Source organism: Amblyomma maculatum, chromosome 2, assembly GCF_055883805.1.
Source record: "Amblyomma maculatum isolate TAMU_Amacu chromosome 2, ASM5588380v1, whole genome shotgun sequence".
NCBI lineage: Eukaryota > Metazoa > Arthropoda > Arachnida > Ixodida > Ixodidae > Amblyomma > Amblyomma maculatum.
Window position 1 is genome coordinate 85,769,617 of NC_139345.1, and position 18,131 is coordinate 85,787,747.

Consider the following 18,131-nt stretch of genomic DNA (forward strand, 5'->3'; position numbering starts at 1 on the left):
AGCGGAAAGCGCGGAAAGGCTGGCACAGAAGCCCGGGGCGGTGAGGCCAGTGAGGCCCCCCGGACTTGGAATGCTACCAACGGCAGTACGCACCACAGAAGTATACGCACATATATATTTCTTAAGCCACAGGATGCGCCGTTTCCTGACTGATCGGAATATGGCACGTCGTCGAGCACAACGTCGATGCAGTTTCGCGCCATTTTTAGACTGCTTTTCCGAGTTGGAGCGCGCTCTTTGAACGCAGATTCGTTTCTAATGGCGCAATCTCTAATACAATTTCCTACTCTCGAGCAATGGGAGGCCGTGTTGGTGAGCTCAGACCTGGGAGTTCAAACCTGGGTCATTGAATGGGCTACTCCCCAGATAGCACCGAAATATTAGAGAAAGGTTACATTTTTGTTTGAGTCGAACGTGATTTTGATGTTGCTAATGTCCTTTTTTTTTTTTCTAATGTTTTAGCAATGTTACGTATAGGAGTTAATATATTTCCATAAACATTTAAGCAATATAATCTAACATGTATGCAACATACATGTAACATTCGTGAAAATGCAGAGCAACTTTGCACGAGCAGGTAGGCCCACCGCTCGTGATGGTACACAGCCTGCACGCTTTGCAAAGACCATAATACACTACAACTTCATAATACAGCACAACTCCTACACTCACCTCTGAACAAATATCAGAGTCAAGCTTTCATATCCATCGCCGGCGGGTGTCCCATGTGTGATATAGTGGCGAATGGATAATTAGCAAAACTTTCTAACAAAATATTAGGGATGTGCTCGCATTCAACGGCGGGAATGATCTCAAAGCTCAAGTTGCAAAGAAGTAGTCTTAAAAAAAACTTGGTTACTGGAAGAAAAGGGCAAAAATGCTGGGACTTATACCGTTTGAAATATATATATGCTATGTTGCTTTATAGTTATGACTCAAATATGCTTTAATGTGTGGATGGAAATATTGAAACATTTGTTTGTAACATTAAAATAATGTTTACAGTGCAACAGTGAACATTATATAACATTATATATTCAAAAGTCAACAAAGTCAACATTAGTATAATGTTTCTTTTGAATGTTCTACTAATGTTATTTTTATGTGACAGAAGGTTAGTCAACATCCAGGCAACTTAGATAACATTTTTATAACATTATTCTAATGCCCAGTGCTACCTGGGTTAGGTCGCTGTAAGCCCTGGACTGGTAGACGCCTAGCACGGACCATCTGCATGCTGCCTTTTCTGACTAAAAAAAAAAATGTTTTGCAATGCGATCCATAAAATTCTGAATAAATCGCCCTGTTTCCACACATCTGGTTCAGCCCTAAGATTTTTGCATTTGGGACAAACCTGGCCTTTAACAACGAACCCCCCCCCCCGGCCCACTCCTCCCTTTGTATGCATATGCAGGGTGCCTCAAGAATGGGGTGTCTGTCCGGTTTCGTTTTGGCAACTGCCCTGACACTGAGCCTTCCATGCAGCGACGGCGCCAAGAAGTGCCGGGCGCGCGCAAAAAAAAAAAAAAAAAAAAAAAAAAAAAAAAAAAAAAAAAGCAAAAAACAATGACTGGGTATTAGGTGGAGAAATTTCCCGAGAATTGCCCAAATCTTTTCTCTACGTCGTATTTTATTTATGTACATAAAAAAATGCCGCGGACTCAGAGGCATTAATTATGGGTAACCAAATACCCCGTCCCCGCTTCTTTCTCGACCCCACCCCATCCCTGCTTTCACCGGTCGCAAATGGTCCTACTACATAATCCGAGGCTGGGGTCCAACTCTGGGGGTAATGTTCCGACGAAACGTGCTTCGAGCACGCGCGCCGCGGAAGGCAACTTAAAATCGACAGAAAGAAAAAAAGTAACGCTTAAATGCACGCTGAAGAATATATGCTACATAGTAACAACGACTTTTCCGCGAATGCCCTCTTACAAATGACAAATCCTAATTGAGCGGGTAATGAAGCGCATGCTGCTCAGAAATGTTACTATGACAGGACCAAAAAGGGCACTCGTCTACAGTGCTTACCGAAAGGAAAATATCGTTAATATAAAACATAGACATACCACAGAAGGATTGAATACAGGCACAACGTCGCACAGAGACGGACGTGGGTGGAAGCCTTCATCTCGACACTACGAGACAGCTTTCACTTGGACCGTGGCAACACTGCCGCGAACGCTATCTCTGCGATTGCTTCCTCGTAGGCTCAGATAAGACATACGCTCATCGCGATAAGTGGCGCAAGCGTTTCCTCTAGCGGCGGACGACTTTATGCAACGTGTATAGACAGCAGATGACAAGACACCTTTCTCCGGAAGGCTTGGGCCCGCGTTCTGAATCGCGTACAAGAGTGTTGTAAATCCCTGGCTGATCTCTGGAAAACCCGCCGTCGGCGCACTGTCGAAAGAACTTCGACCGGGTAAGACGACGAGACGTCAGAATAGATCAGTTTCGCTTAAGCAAAATTGGTTGGTCACGCGTGTCCCCTCGTATACCCTCCGCGCGCCGTAGCTGATTGCGAAGTTCTTTGTCTCCTTAAGCAGACGTAATTGTAGTCTAGGCCCGATGCATTTTGCTGCGTGATGCAACTTGCTTATGAACAACTATTGCTAACAGATTATTTATGCGTTATATTGTAGTAGGTCTTATTTCTTAATGTTTTGCTTTCGCGAGACATATATGTTGCGTTGGTACTGAGAAGCGAAACAAAAAAAAAAAAAAAAAGGGTCGCACTTCCTTTTGAGTAGCGTCAGCGTGATCACAAGAGGAAACAGGGAAACGGAGTACATTTTTGCTACTCGTGGCAACGCGCCAACTTCCGACTTCGCAGATGAAGATAGAAGCCTGGTGGCGTCTACAAAAATGGGCCCTTGAGTTTCCAAGAAGCAACCAGCAATGCATGCAGCTACTGAATCGAACTAACGGTAATCGACACATTTCAGCTATATCGCTTCAAAATTTTTGTACTTGCCTTTACTGCAATCAAGGTTTTTCTGTGACATGATAATTCCGCGTAGCCTGCTTCCTCACGCGTTCTTTTGAACTGGCTGGATGCGTGAACTGACGTACTTTCCATCAAACCATTAATTTTGTAGGAATTGGCACACACATTCGCAGGTGATGCCGATGACCAAGCCAGAAACGTATGCTCTTCTGCTTCGCCTTTCCAGCAATCCGTGCGCGTACTACATGTAATGATCGTGCACCAGCCCGAATTGATGACAGGTTCGACAGGCAGTAGCGATCGAGGTGCTCGTCCGCAGCTCATCGAGGGAAGACCACACGCGCTAAATTGACGCCTCGCTCGGGATCTGAACTGGAGCACAAGCTTCGTGCACTCTTTGGTCACCGTCGTTACGTTACGAGAACGTTGGCTGGAAAACTGGGTCGTGGAATGAATAATGGCTTGCACTGCCTGGCATATACCTTAGCGACGGGTTGTCTTGTTTTGCCGACAACGCAACGTTATAGGTAAAACTACACGTTTTGTTATGCGTTGTTTTCCCGAGAGACACGCAGCGTTTGGCGCCGAGAGGAGAGAGAAAAACAAAACAAAAAAATCAAAGCGTCACTATTGAGCCATGCCAACGTGATCACAAGAGAAAACAGGGAAACGGACTTACCTTTTTACTACTCGCGCTCTTCTTGTCTACTCTTTTACTCTCTTTTTACTACTCGCGCACTGCCGTCCGACCCACAGGCGTTCGGCGCTTCCTTCATATATTGCTGCGACTTCGTCGGCCATAAGCTCTAGAGTCTCATGTAGCACGTGGGATATTCAAAACTTATTTGGGAGATGATAAAACGGATTTTCAACCAAAACAAAACGCTTTGTAGAGTTTCCGTTCCACTATAGATTTCAACCTGTCCTAACGATACGGTTAAAATGGTTTTAGAAGATGGGTTCTATACCGCTACATGCCCGCCTTAGGGCATCATATAGATTATAGAAGTTTTGGCGGGAAAGACATCCGCTTTTAGCGGTCTTTTTGGTCTTGCAGTGGAAAACGGGCTTTATTTCAGGCCTCTTTGGGGGTGTACGACAGAATTTTGAAGGCTTTCGTGGTTTTTTTAAATACATTGTAGAAGAAGGCAGGTTCGAGGAGGCATTGAGGGGGGGGGGGGTAATTTAAAATAATATAAATTTAATATTTTTCCATTAGATAATTAGGACGAATGAAATAGTGTATACGCGTGGTATATTCAAAATTATTCGAACCGAATGAAATATGTTCTCAATGTTCCTACAATTCCTCGAATGATTGGCCCGAGGTCAGAATAATCGAGCTGCGCGTGTTAATTCTTTGATGAATGTGCCAAAACACTGCCCTTATCAAAGCCGCGTACCATCATGCCGCTATCAGTATCGGTCAGGAGGAAGGGTTCAGTGCCGTAACGCGCGGGCCATTGATTAGGCGGCCTTCATAATATACGCGCATGCATGATCGCTAAGACTGCACGAAGCAGCAGGATCAGGCAAGTTTATTTATTTGAAGAGGTAGGTGTCATTAATTCAGTGGAAAAGTACTCAGCATGAACCAAAAAAGGACAATTCGTAGTCAGGATAGAGTGGTAATCGCTGGCTACGTGAGAGCGTGCTGCTAGCATCGCGCCTCGGCCTGATCAGGCACACGACACGCACTGTCGAGGAACACCAAGAATTTGCGACAGATGTTCTCCTTGAAGTGCAGCTTGGGTAGCTGTGTCACTTCACCGATATATCCTTTGTTTTGTCGCAGAAACCTAGGTATTACTGAAGAATGAAGAAAGAAAAAATATCCGAGCTACGAGTTGAGACCCATAGAGTGGATGACCCTGTACACGCCCGTGGCCCATTGGCCGCCAGCTACTGATCGAACGCGAACGTTGCAGGAGGTACGCGGCTCATGCATACCCACACTGTTTGGTAACAGCGAAAACAAGGGATGCTGCAGATGCTTCCGCCATGGCGTAATTTCCGGCGATTGAGTCGGAGTCGTCGTACGTACGTGTTTATGCCATCTATTTTTTTGCGCATGCATGGGGACAGGTATCAGACTCGCCCTCGCCTATGCTGCGGAGCATGTGCACGAACAAGAATGCAGAATTGAAAGAAATAGAGCCATATTTTCACCTGGTTATTATTTTCTTGTGCCGGTGGGACCACTATGACTATTGACCGCACCGCAGTGTCGTACTGGTTTTAGCTTTCAGCCGTTATTGCCGGGCGCATTTTGCTGGAGGCGAAAGGCAAAATCGTCCGTAAGCTTTGTGATGCGAATGCACGTTAACAACACGTGGTCAAAATTCATCCGCAGCCATTCACTATGCAATCCCGTACAGTCTGTATAAGTTTGGGACGTTAAACACCACATATCGAATACCACTTTAACCACGCAGTCTATACTCTAATCACGATCCTTATTTGCGCTTGTAACCGCTTCTTTCAATATTTATTTTCAAGAATCAGGTTTATAGTTCTCAGTCGCAGAACAGCTCTCGATACTGCACGCCCCAGGACAGAAGGCGCCTGATTGGTGCGTTTGAAACATACACGTTTTTTTGCAAACATATAAGGACGACGATGCTCACACATTCCGTGTGGCAAAGCGCACATGATGCATTCACTTTGCTTGAGAAATTCACAAATAGCGAATCGATAACCAAAAAGGTAGCGATGGTCAAGTGCTGAGTTGTCCACGGCAGTTTACGAATACCAGCTGATATCAAGCCTTGTGACTTTCGCTCCTTTGGTTTGTTGTCGTGTCTGGTTTCAAGTGTAAAGCCCATTATCATTCGTATGCTTCTTTCTTATGTCTCTTATTCCTATCGTCAGCACAGCGTCACATATATTCCTTTCCATTTTGATGCATCTTCGCTTCTCCTCCATGATTGCCATTGAATAGCTAGAAGATCACTCGGCTTCCCGTTGCGCAGGTTGTGAAAACAGACGAACAAAGCGAACGTCACTGGCGCGAACTGGCACTCCTTTTTATCATTTGACCCCCGAGGAGACGCGTTTCGGGATCGCGGTGGGAGCGATCCATTGTTAGGGCGCTCTTCCGGTCCGGGCGTAAAAATAACGCGCGGAGGACTGCGTGCCACCGACGGTATTCGTGAAGATCTCATGCAAAACTCGAGGCAGATGCTGGAGTGCCGTGAAAAAAGGAAAGAAAAGAGGAAACGCATCGGCACTGGTGCCATAATTGTTTCACATTATCTACAGTGTAGCTAATAGGACGTTTCAAGAACAGCCGAGTTAGCATTACGTTCGCCCACCTTATTCTGCAAGGAGCCAACACTCGTCCATCCAGAAGCCGTGGCTGCCACGACGGATGTCTTTGTATATTGCAGTTGGCACCGGACGCGGTTCCCCGGCTTTCTCTCATCACTTTTTCTTTACTCCTAATCTCCTCTCCATTTGAATCCCCCTTCCCTGTCACTCGTCTATCACGTACGTTGCACATAGGCCAAGACCGACAGCCGATACTCACCGGAGCACCCAGTAGAGTCCATGGGCGAAGACGCTGCCGCCGACGCAGAAGCGCATCCGATCTATATTCATATTCATTGTGGCGTCGCTGTGTTCAGCTTCTCGTTCCAGGTATCGCAATCGGCGCAGGTAACTCCGCGTACAGCTTCGAAATATCCTCGCGCCCACACAGTGTGTTTCCGGGAAACAGGCTACGGCGCAGTGCTCCGGAGCACTCCGTACAAAGGATCAGCGACGCGCGCTCGAAGTGGCCCGGTGGGTTCTTTGGCTCCTGCGAGGCGGAGAACACATGCGCCAGTCATTGCATTAGCGCAACCGACAGCAGCTCGTTCGCAACGACACCCCAGGTCACGTGTCCTTACCCCGGTTGACGACGTAGTGTCCCGTGGCTAACTCCAGCTGGGGAGGAAGGCGCCAGTTCCTCGTCACGCTCTTTAATTGAGGATCGCGCTGTTGAATGCGTCGCCGTTTGTGTATCCAGGGGGCGTCGGCGCCTACATCTATCATAAAGGCCACAGGTCGCAGGGACGAATAGGCTTGCAGTGTAGCAATAGAGAGACACTCTGCCGAATAAAACGACGCCCTTTTAACTCAAATTCAGGCCCCTTCCTAACCGCAAAGCTATTCTCAAGAAGAAGCCGTGAATGCGACTTGCACGATATGCGGGAGGTGCGCAACCGCATCGTGACGCAATATGCGTGACGTCACGTTGCGGGCGTGCGCGCGCGACCAGACGTGGGCGCGCCGCATCGTGCCCTCGCGGTGTCTCGCAGAGCCTTTGTTGTCTGCCCGATCCTCTCGGGCTGGCACGGTGAGCTGCCGGCTCCTCACGCTGGAAGTCCGCCGAAGGTTAACAACAGCAACAAAAAGAAAGGGGTGAACTACGCAACCCTCGTCCGTCGCGACGCGCTCGTGGTTCAGCGTCAAGTGCATGTCGGGTCGGAACCCTCCAGGCTGGCTGGCGTCCAATTCACGAAAACGAAGACAGAAAACGAAAGAGGGTTCGTCACGAGAGCGCGTGTATTCTGGGCGTCCGGGTGACTGTGCGATATTTATTTCTTTTCGCTACTCGGGTACTCCCCGTGCCACCGTCGTTTCGTAGTTTCTCTGACTGCGCCTTGGAGGATAAAGGTCGCGGAGACTGCGTGGATACCACACGGCGACGACTTGGGAAACACCGCCGCTTCTGTGTAGCTTGCTTCATTTGGAAGCAAGCAACCCACAAGCAAAGAAACGACCGCTATGTTTCCTATTTTCATCGAGTTCTCAAGCAAACAACCACCGGAGGGAGCCTCCGCTTCGCGTTATCTCACATAGCTTCTTCTTCTACGATATGTGCTTAAGAATACCAAACATTAGCCGCCCACACTCAGAGAAGCTATGTAATATACAATTGCACCTGGGCAGTTTCGACAGACCGCGGACCGGGTTGGCAGTAAAGGAGTGGTCTGAAGCAACTTCGCTCGAGCAGTCTTTCCACGTGGAATGGCATCCCTAGGTAGGTGAAGGGAAGGGACGGAGGAAGGGGGTCCATTGCCGCGCGTTTTTCCGGTTACGAAAAAGGGTGCCTTGCTTTTTTCAGACTTCCGCAGAACACGGGAGCAATAATTCTCGTTGTGCAAGTCAGCTTGCAGGATCAAAGTGCGCATGGGACGCGCGCAGTTCCGTGATCGCTGAGCGTTTCGCATGCCTTCAGTACACGTTCACAGTTCAATGCCCAAGGTGTGCGCATTCAGTGCGAGCCGGTTCGCAGCGGCTGACCAAGTTAAACCTGGAAGCTGTGGTGACTAAAGTCAACCTGCGAGTCCATTTGTGACAACTACGTGACATTGGAAGTTCGATGTAGGCTACAAACGTGTTGATGACCTGAACACGCTGCGCAGGGCGCTACTGTAGTCTTTAGTGACACTGTGAATGGATGTAATTGCATAAAGCCAAAGAGCAGAGCGTACAAGGTTCCATTAGATTACCAAGGCCAGATCGGCATGCAGGGCCTTGAGATAGTGTATATAAATAGGTTGGAAGATCGCTTAGGAGTCTCACTTGCTCTGACTGGGCTTTAGCGACGTTCTGCTGAGAGTGACTGCTCGTGGCAACAGGGAAACTGTGCTGTTCTTTTGGGGCGCTGTCAGTGTTGAAAATAGCAACTCAGAAGAGATGCAAAAAGACTAGACGCACTTATGTGTGGCTGGCGCAACTGTCTGGCCGCATTTTCTTCTAGTTCCCTGGACCCACACCGCTCCGAATTCTGGCCACGTTTTCAACATGAAATGAAAAAAAGTTGGATCGTGCGTTCACGCCATTTCTGTGGAGAAGCTGTTTCCCATGTGCAGAGAGTTAACTACGTATAGATACAACAGTCTTTTTCTGACTTTAATGGGATGAACTTCTGCTGACGCTAATGTTCTCGCGGAATACTGAAGAAAGGTATTCACGCGCGACCGGGGGGTCGGCGGTTCGATACTCTGCTCCGCAAGCGGTGCGTGGTCTTCTCACGATCATTATGAAAATATGGGTGAGCGCGTGGCGGGAAAAGTCTAACGATTTACAACATAGTGCATATACCCACTGGTCTAACGCAAGATTCAGCAACTGCGGCTTGCCGTGGTGATTTTACTACTTTTTATTCGTTATTATTGCGATAGCAATACTGAGCCAGGTTTCTAGCTGCCGCGTGGTCTCGGCGGAGGCCACGCTTGACCTTGAATAGCCGATGAGGAGGAGGAGCAGAAGAAGACGAAGAAGAAGAAGACTTGAGTCCATCAATGTATGAACTCAAGTCTTCTTCTTCTTCATCTTCATACCCATCTTCATACATTGCATGGACTCAAGGGCCTTATCATCGCTCTCTCTTGAACTTTATTCGAACAGCTAACCTTTTTTCTTTCATTTAATACCCCTTTATTTTTAGATATTCCAATATGCACTGAGGCAAAAAACAACGTTATAAAAAAAAAAGAAGAAGAAGGCTTGAAACTTACGCTCTCGCGTCATACTCTTAAAGGATGAGCTTAAGTGACCCCAATAATGTAGCACCTTACACTGATAGGGTGTGGTAGGGGAATAATGTAGCAGGCGAAAGAAGCTTCCGCCGTTGCTATCGCAATTCAACTAGGGTTAACCACAGTTAAACCACAACTAATTTTTAATATTTGCTTTATCTGGTGGAGTGCACTTGACTGTTGTCAGTCGTAACATCGTTCTCTGCCTGGCGCGTTGCAGTTATATTTGACGTTACTGCATACTGACAAACCACCGTGGCGCGGTTACGTCATAACAGATGACGGCTTTAAAATAGCTTCTATTGTAGAGCCTCGTCATCATTGGACAAGTGGTGTCCAACACAGGACCAACACCTCCCGTATTCCAAATGACTGTGGAATGTAGATCGTCCACTTTCCAGTGGAAGGAGCGTGGGAGGAGTGTGGACGTCTTTCTCAGCGGTCACCCGCAACGTGGCATGTTCCATGCCGAAACTCTGCTTTTCGTCACTCGTGCTGAGGCGTTGCGCCAAACTTCCGCGACGCGAGGAAGTCTGGCGAAACCCCGAGTGGCCACTGGCCAGCCAGAACCGAGGTAGGCAGAAAATATTGAGAGTGAGGAAGAGCTGAATGAAGGGACAGGAAAGTGACATTGTGACTAATGTGGCAGATTGATTGATTGAATGTCCTTTATTGAATTGGAAGGCTCATGGCCATGGATGGGGATAAAGGGGAGTAGACAGAATCTTCATTGTTTAGGTCGTCACTCGAATCACATTGCTCTAACCAGGCCACTAAGCGAGCCATACTTGGCAAATATCATCTGTGTGTTTGCATCAGTTTCTAGAAGGGAACGGTAGTTCAGGCGGTAGGGTTCGATCTCGGGGCGTCCAGTAGAAAAAGCAGGGCATTCCCAAAGTAAATGAGATATGCCGCCGCAGGTTAGAGTCGTACAGTGGGGGCACGTAATCATTTTCTCTTTATAGACGCCAGCGGGCCATAATACGTGGCGTGTAAGCCGCATGGGCGATGAGCTTATTCAAAAAGACTCTTGACTTCGGGTGAGGTGGGTTCTTCTCGTAAAAGGTGGGTCTGGTGTGGCCACCTGCATGCGATGCTGACTGAGGCTACGAAGACTAGTCCGAGTATAGTGCATAAGGGCAAGTGGAAGGGGTGAGTTGCCCGCCCAAGGTCGAATAAGGATGAAGCAAGGGGGGTGGGGAAGTAAATGTGGACATCCCACCTGCCAAGGCAGCCGCGGCGTGTTAACAGGACAAAGGCCTCCCTCCATCATATCCACACTGAACCCGACTTGCCCTTTTCATACTTTTGCACTTTTCCATGCACGCCCTGTCCATGCACCTTTTCTGACGTGGCGCCAGCTGTTTGCGAGTATACCTCTCCTAATAGCCTGCGGTGTCTTTTGCTCACTAAATTTAAAGGCGTTCTAATCTGGCAAAATCATTGTTTTCAGATCACGTGATCATAACCGGTACAATGATGACCACTATTACCATGAAACAAACTTGTAGGTAACATTCTTGCGCACTCCTTTCGATGATGGTGCTTAGAAGTAGAGGATATTCCTTTTGGCCAATTCCTGTTGCAACAGACGGAATCTAAATTTGATATCTCGTCTTGCGTAAAATACGCTGTCAGAAGAATTCTCGGTTCCTTGCACGCGCTGCGAAAGAAGAGTGACAAAAACCTAGGCACTTATACATTATGCTTCACAGTTCGCTTTACCATACTTGGTCGGCGGTACTCATTATGGCCAGTGTGAATGTGTATGGTTTATAATCATAATGTCTCACAATAACCTGATGTATTCAATGCCCCTGCCTCTTGGTGACAGCTACATTGAGCAAATCAGTCCTTGTTTAAATGACATGCTCAGGGAGCACTGCAAGAGGGTTAAGGATGATGATTTCTATAGCTTTAGGCTTGGTTGGTTGTACAACTTTTAATTCCATCTGAAACGGGTAGTCGTGCGCCCGCGGATTAGAGGCTGGCAGGTAGCCCTTGGCTTCTTGCGGCCTCTTCCGCCAGATGGACGGTATCCATTAATGCGACTGTTCTTTTTTTCCCGTATTTTAAAAGTAGTGAGGTATAGACGCTTAAATGAACGCGATCACTGACGTGATTGGTACATGATATACATGCAGGACCACATATGTGATACATGATGGATAATACATGATGTGATGCATGTGTGACCACATATGATCCCACCGCCATTGTGCGTCTGCTGTTGCCAACATGCTTGTGCCATCCTGTAAGGAGCGTAATAACGCTCTAGAAAAAACGCGCGCACGCTTTTCTTTTCAGCTCAGCGTGCCATGACGTGGTGAAACAAATATAATTCATTTTCAGGCTGCGTAAACCATATAAAAGCAGCACAGCCTGATCATTTTCTAGTGTCTGTTATTGAACCAAAAGGACAAACGCGATCAGACAGAATTTTCGAGCCACATTACCACTGCGCTAAGTGCATAGACCAACACCGATCTGTGACGTAAGCGCGGTGCGGTGGCGCTACTGTCGCCAGGCTGGGCCGACTGGGGGTAGAGTCCCTAGAAGTAGAGTCCTAGAGGTACTTGCTAGTCTGCCGTCCGAGCGGGGTTCCCTACGGAACCGGTTGGCCGCTTCCCGGATGAAAGCGCAGGGGGCGCTGCACGCATTCGGAGCGTGGTCGCGTTGTGTACGTCGTGCTGTGGCGATTGTGCCGTACACCACGTGCACTTCTTTTCACCAGCGAGCCGGAATGTGCGCAAATTGGTTGGTTGGTTGGTTTGTGTCGTTTAACGTCCCGAAGCAACTCAGGCTATGAGAGACGCCGTAGTGGAGGACTCCGGAAATTTCGACCACCTGGGGTTCTTTAACGTGCACTGACATCGCACAGCACACGGACGCCTTGCTTTTCGCCTCCACCGAAAAGCTGCCGCCGAGGCCGGGATTCGATCCCGCGTCCTTGGGAACAGTAGTCGAGCGTCGTAACCACTGCGCCACCCCGGCGGGGTGAATATTAGCTAGCATGTGTGCAAGTGTGCCTTTTTTATGGATGTGTGATCGCCTCATGTCCAGAAAACGGGGTAAGCGTGATAGCACGCGTTTCTTGCCCGGGTGCAAGAGTGGGTAGCGCTCGTGCAAGGTGAAATGTTCTCTCTTCAGAACTCCGAAAGACGCAAGGAAGAGGTAAGAGTGGGAGCGTGACATCAAGCGCGGCGGCAAAGGCAATGACATTGTTTATTGCCTAAGCTAGGGCATAGAGGAATATGTAAAACGAAAATTAAAAGGCGTAATAAATCAAAGAAAATAGGTTGGCTGTGTTCTAATAAAGTTCAAGAGAGAACGATGATAAGGCCCTGCCGATATTGTCGGCTTCAGTGGCGAGCAAACCCACAAGGGGTGAATATCTTCCTCATTATTTTGTCAGTTGCAGACAGGAAATCCTGGACGTTGATATAAATATCGGATGATCCGGATCGGGGTTGCCCTCACATTACTGTAACACGAACAAGCTAGTGTCGACGTTTGTGAGCGACACTTCAAACCCTGCTTTATTGAGCGAAGTTTTAGGACAGGTAAAGGTAATTGAGATTCCCCAGGATGTTACGAAACTCACGAAGGATACCATCTCAACGCTGTTTCCTGACTCTCCAAAATACTTGTTGAAACCCCTGCCTCTCAAGAGAAAGGAGCGCAACTTGTACGAGCAAAAACAGTCAGCAGGGAGACCTGTAGAGAAAGAAAAAAAGCGCACTGATCCTGAAGCATCAGTGAGCCAGTTGAAGAATACAGCGGTGGTGGATCGTGTGACACGAGCCTGCTCCAGGAATGCAGAAAGCTGCATGCCACCGCCACTGGGGACAAATTTCGATCTTTCTGATGTTGTGCAATTAACATTCGCATAGTGCCACTCAAGCGAGGACGAATCTCCGGAGGCAATCTACGCAAATCGGCGAGTTTTGTTCCATCGCAGTGATACAGGAAGCTGCCATGAGTGCTGCTGTGTGCATTCGAGGAAACAAAGTCAAGGAGATATAAAGTCGACAGAAGAGGTAATTAATCTTCTTCAGGACACTGCGAAACTCAGCTTTTGTGTCCTGGCAGTGGATTGAAGCCTATTACCAAGACCTTTCCCTCCTACAATGGGCGTTACTTTGCGACGAACTGTACCATTATTTCTGATGCAGCATGTATATAGCTTGCAAATACTTGCGAAAGGGAACACAGAACACCCTGTCAAGAAGAAAAAAAAATGAAGAAACAGACTTCTATGTCTCGAGCAGTTTGTCGTACGAAGGACAAGGTAGCAAAGCTGGTAAAAGCTCTAGGTAAAATGAAAATGAACACCTTTCAAGGACAGAGTTTGAAAGAAGTGTTAGTGCCCTGCCTTTCAACTAACAGCTGGCTGTTAAAATATGTTTTAGAAGTTGCAAAACGCAAGTCAACAAAAGTGATGGTATACTCTGATGAGTGCCTACTAGGCTTCCTAAGCACCAAAGAATGTCTGTCAGCAGTTTGCCTGAAGCGCGGTGCGATTTGAAGGGCTCGGGTTCCCATCTTGCGTGCTTTAATTGTGCATGCATCCGAAAGTTTCTAGTTCTACATACGTGCTATAACTTAGCTAAACGTCCGAAGAAGTTAAGATGAAACTATAGCTTGAATGAAAGCGCCGGCGACAGCGCTCTGTTGCTCGCACACATGGTCCTTGGAGCTTAGAATGTGCGTCTAGTATAGTCCTCCATGCAAGCGCAATTGTTTGCACAAAATCCTCAGAAGCCTTTATTACAATACGGCATCGCGGTAGCTTCGGCAGGATAATAGGGTATAAAAAGTAGCTTCGTTTCTACATCGGCTCAGGGGCATGCGCGCAAAACTTCGCTCACGAAAAAAAAAAAAAAAAAAAAAACAATCGTATCCTTGGTTATGCCAACAACTCGGCTGCGAATTCAATATTACGACTAAACTGAAATCAAAGACTAAAGAGCGGGATCGCATATACAAGGCACCTGACAATGAGCATGTAGCGAATGCATTTCGAAGCGCACAGGCGCGCGCGTCGTCTGCTCCGTCGGCTGTGGCACTCCGCTTCACCGCAGCGCCACCGCAGCGATCATTCAGCGGCCGCCTCCATCGCGGCCGGCGGACGACAGACAAGCAATATTTCTAGGGACCCTACTGGGGGTGAAAAGTAGGCTTAGCGTCCATAGGTATACATGGAACCGAAATATTTCAAAGCAGTTTTCTAATTTCGCGGGACACCTATGATGTTTTTATTCGGTACAGAGCAACCATGAACATCCTAGAACAGATCGTGAAAGTATGAAATCTCATTACCGAGGCGAAGTAATTTTAAAACCCCCCGAAACGTATGGGGGTGCGAATTAGGAGGGCGACACATAGAAACATATGGAAACACAACATTACCGCAGCATTTTCCTCGTTTCGCAGAGCACCAGTAGCGACCGGCCAGCGCTTTGAAGAAATGTGTGACAAAGTATGCTGCGTCATTGTGGAGGCAATCTACTTTTAAAACCCCTCGTTGTCTAGAATCCGAGTTAGAAATGCATTGCGGTAGCGCGGCCAAAACAAATTATATGTAAAAAACGGTTCGCAAGGAAGCTGACTTCGCGGCTCCGAAAGCAGTCTTTTGTTAAGAGCTGGTACACTAATTTAAGACCATGATTATACGTATGCAACAACATTTCGCGTCTAACATCTCTGTAAAAAATATTTATCAATAAATATATGCGGCGCGTTTCCAGACGAACCCCTACGTCTAGGAGGCGAGACGCAAAAGTGGCTTTCTTTCTTTCTTTCTTTCTTTCTTTCTTTCTTTCTTTCTTTCTTTCTTTCTTTCTTTCTTTCTTTCTTTCTTTCTTTCTTTCTTTCTTTCTTTCTTTCTTTCTTTCTTTCTTTCTTTCTTTCTTTCTTTCTTTCTTTGCCAATCCCAATGTTTGCCATTCCCAATAGTGTCAGAGCGCCCGCGTCAGTCTGGATGACTTCCATTGTGTTTCAAGCGTAGCAAATGGGTCCGAGTGCACAACGATGTCAATGTACAGCATTTCATTGTAGCCCTGTTAATCCGATTCGGACAAGCTTTTCATGTAGTCCGACATTGCAGCAGTGTACACTACATTCATTCCCTTGCAAGTACTGCCATTCTGACGATTTACGGGACTGTTCACAGCACGATAAACTGACCGCGCGCAGGTGCAGACGACCATGCACCACCTGCTGTCGCTAGCAGACGCTCCGGAGCTGGAGGCGGCCACGGTGGATATCGCCAGCTGCGCCGTCGTCTACTGCAATACGCGATTCTCGTTCGGTCCATATTGTCGTATGGTGTTTGACAACTGTCCTTTAAATGTAATTCTGTCTAGGACGTACCACTGGAGCGAAAATATTATCATGCTTATTTACCCTATGCGGCAGCATATCAGACTGTAAACAAAACTGCGCGATTCGCTACACCCAGCTTGCCTTTTGGTGGTGTCCGGATTCATAACAAAGGTTGTGCGGAGAGTTTTAAAAGTAGACTGCCTCCGTAATGACGCAGCATACTTCATCACACACTTCTTCAAAGCGCTGGTCAACGTTTAACGACCGGCCACCACTTCTGATGCTCTACGAAGCGAGAAAAATGTTTCGGTAAGTTGTGTTTACAATGTGTTTCTGGTCGCCCTCCCAACTCGCACCCCCATACGTTTCGCGGTATTTTAAAAATACTTCGCCTCGGTAATGATATTTCATACTTTCACGATATATTCTAGGATGTTCAAAGCTGCTTTGTACCGAATAACGACGTCATAGGTGCCCCGTGAAATGAGAAAACTGCTTTGGAATATTTCGATTCCATGTATTCCTATGGGAACTAACCCTACTTTTCACCCCCAGTCGGCTGCGGCGCCGCGAGCGCCCCTTTTGTTTGTAAACATGGTGTTGGTCTATAGAGCTTATTCACGTGACGTCATTGCTGCTTTACTGGCAACCATGGAACGCACAACGCAACATGAGAGAGGGAGAAAGAAAGAAAGAGAGCGAGGGCCTACGGCGAATCAGGTTACGGCGTCGTTGAAATCCGAGCTTTGGTTGGACGGCGTTCAAAACGGCGTCTCAAGTATCCGACAAATGAGCGGCACGCAGAAGGGAGGAGGCTGGAACAGCTGGAAGGCCGGCGCCGACGCGTCGGAAGTATTTTTTGTTTGCTTTTAGTTTCGAACCGCCCAACGTTATGGCGTCTCCGCAATACAAGGTTGCCACAACGGGCGCCTGCTAAACATGATGGCGAATAGGGTCTATACAACTATGGTGCTAGAAGCCACCATAATACAACTGAACATGCACGCACTTATGATCGCACACTTACAGCCCAGGTATTATATTATCTTTCGGTAATTAACGGCATGGCTTCCAAGCGAAAATGACGCAATTTGCTGTAAAAACGGCTCAAGGGTTCTAAGGCGTTCAGGTAGGCTCTAGCGAAATTGAGTAAAAGATGCGGTGGAGTACTAGTGCTCAAAAGTAGTCAGCCGAAATCAGCTGAATACATATGATCTGTCGCGCCGCACGCAGTTCTTCGCGGATCACTAACTAGCTCGCACTCTCATGCCGTGGAATGGGATCATCTGAACTGTACAGAACGCTATGTACGAACATTCACGTGCTATATCCTAGCATAACTCTAGTTCTAAACGCTTTGATTATTCTTTGAACTGTACCGTGGAAATTCTGTCGCCTACCAAAGTTAAGGACAACTGCGCTGTGATTTGCTCTCTCCAGTTCTATGCTCTCTCAGTGATATGCTCTCTCCTGCTAACGCTTGTTAGCAGGATCCCCCTGTATGTGCTTCTCATTACGTTTTATTATGTTGGTTCAGCTTGTCATATTTATTTCCGTGGGTCAAGTAATAAACTTCGTTTGAAAATCAGCGCTCGTCCTTGTGTTCATCTTCGTCTCAATCTTGTTTCACGCCGTTCATACCCATAAGGAGGTCCCCTGGGGTACACAGATTGCGGTTGTATCAGGGTGCCGTGGTTTGGTTGCCGGATTGAGTAAGTGCTATCCTTCAGACATGTTTGACAAAATCATATATTCGTTGCAAAGGATTAAGTTTCCTGAGTTCTTTCAGCTTGATGGTACATGCATCTTGAAAAAAAAAAAAAAGAAAAAAGCTTTATGAGGGTTTATATACTACCGTGGATCGATTGGTTCAGGTGGCAATTGATGTTTCATGTAAAGATGGTTTCTTGTGCACCCGGAAAACAACTTGCTTCCAAAGCAGGAGGCTGTTGGTTTTGAAGAGACCAGTTCAGGCTTGCGGCACCATACGCTCACAAACTTCTTTGAGGTTAGAAGTCAAAGAGATGGGCCTTAGGTACGTGGTGGGTGGTAGTAGGAATTTGTTGTGGTTCTGGGACGGGGAAAACTGGCTAATTTCCGTGCTAGAGTGTTGATCGTCCTGCGCCCAGTACGAATGAATACGGTCGCTTGGAAGTGGAAGGCTTTAATGATGACGCCGTCCGGAACCGGTGTTTTGTTCGGAATGCTAATATGTATGGCGGTTATGAGCTCGAGCGTGGTGAATTGCTCATCCAGTTAGCGCAGTTCTTTACTAGGATGGAAAATATTGATTGGGTTTGTGGAGGGCTGTGTAAAGTACGAAG

General features: G+C 47.3%; 2 protein-coding genes across 3 annotated transcripts in view; one reads left to right on the plus strand and one right to left on the minus strand.

The window, feature by feature from the left end:
• The window catches only part of LOC146199201 (reticulophagy regulator 3), a 28,739-nt gene extending 21,995 nt beyond the window's left edge, over window positions 1-6,744 (minus strand). The window contains exon 1 of one of the 2 annotated variants that reach the window (XM_084594673.1): window positions 6,480-6,744. In XM_084594673.1, coding sequence (XP_084450799.1) covers window positions 6,480-6,556 — 77 coding nt within the window. In that variant the 5' untranslated portion in view covers window positions 6,557-6,744. Of the gene's footprint in view, window positions 1-2,069; window positions 2,215-6,479 lie in introns of those variants that run through there. The other variant, XM_084594674.1, reaches the window with a different exon arrangement.
• The window catches only part of LOC146199202 (uncharacterized), a 220,516-nt gene continuing 204,634 nt past the window's right edge, over window positions 2,250-18,131 (plus strand). Inside the window, exon 1 of the mRNA XM_084594678.1 lies at window positions 2,250-2,425. The gene's annotated coding sequence lies outside the window, so the exon portion shown is untranslated. The remainder of the gene's footprint in view (window positions 2,426-18,131) is intronic.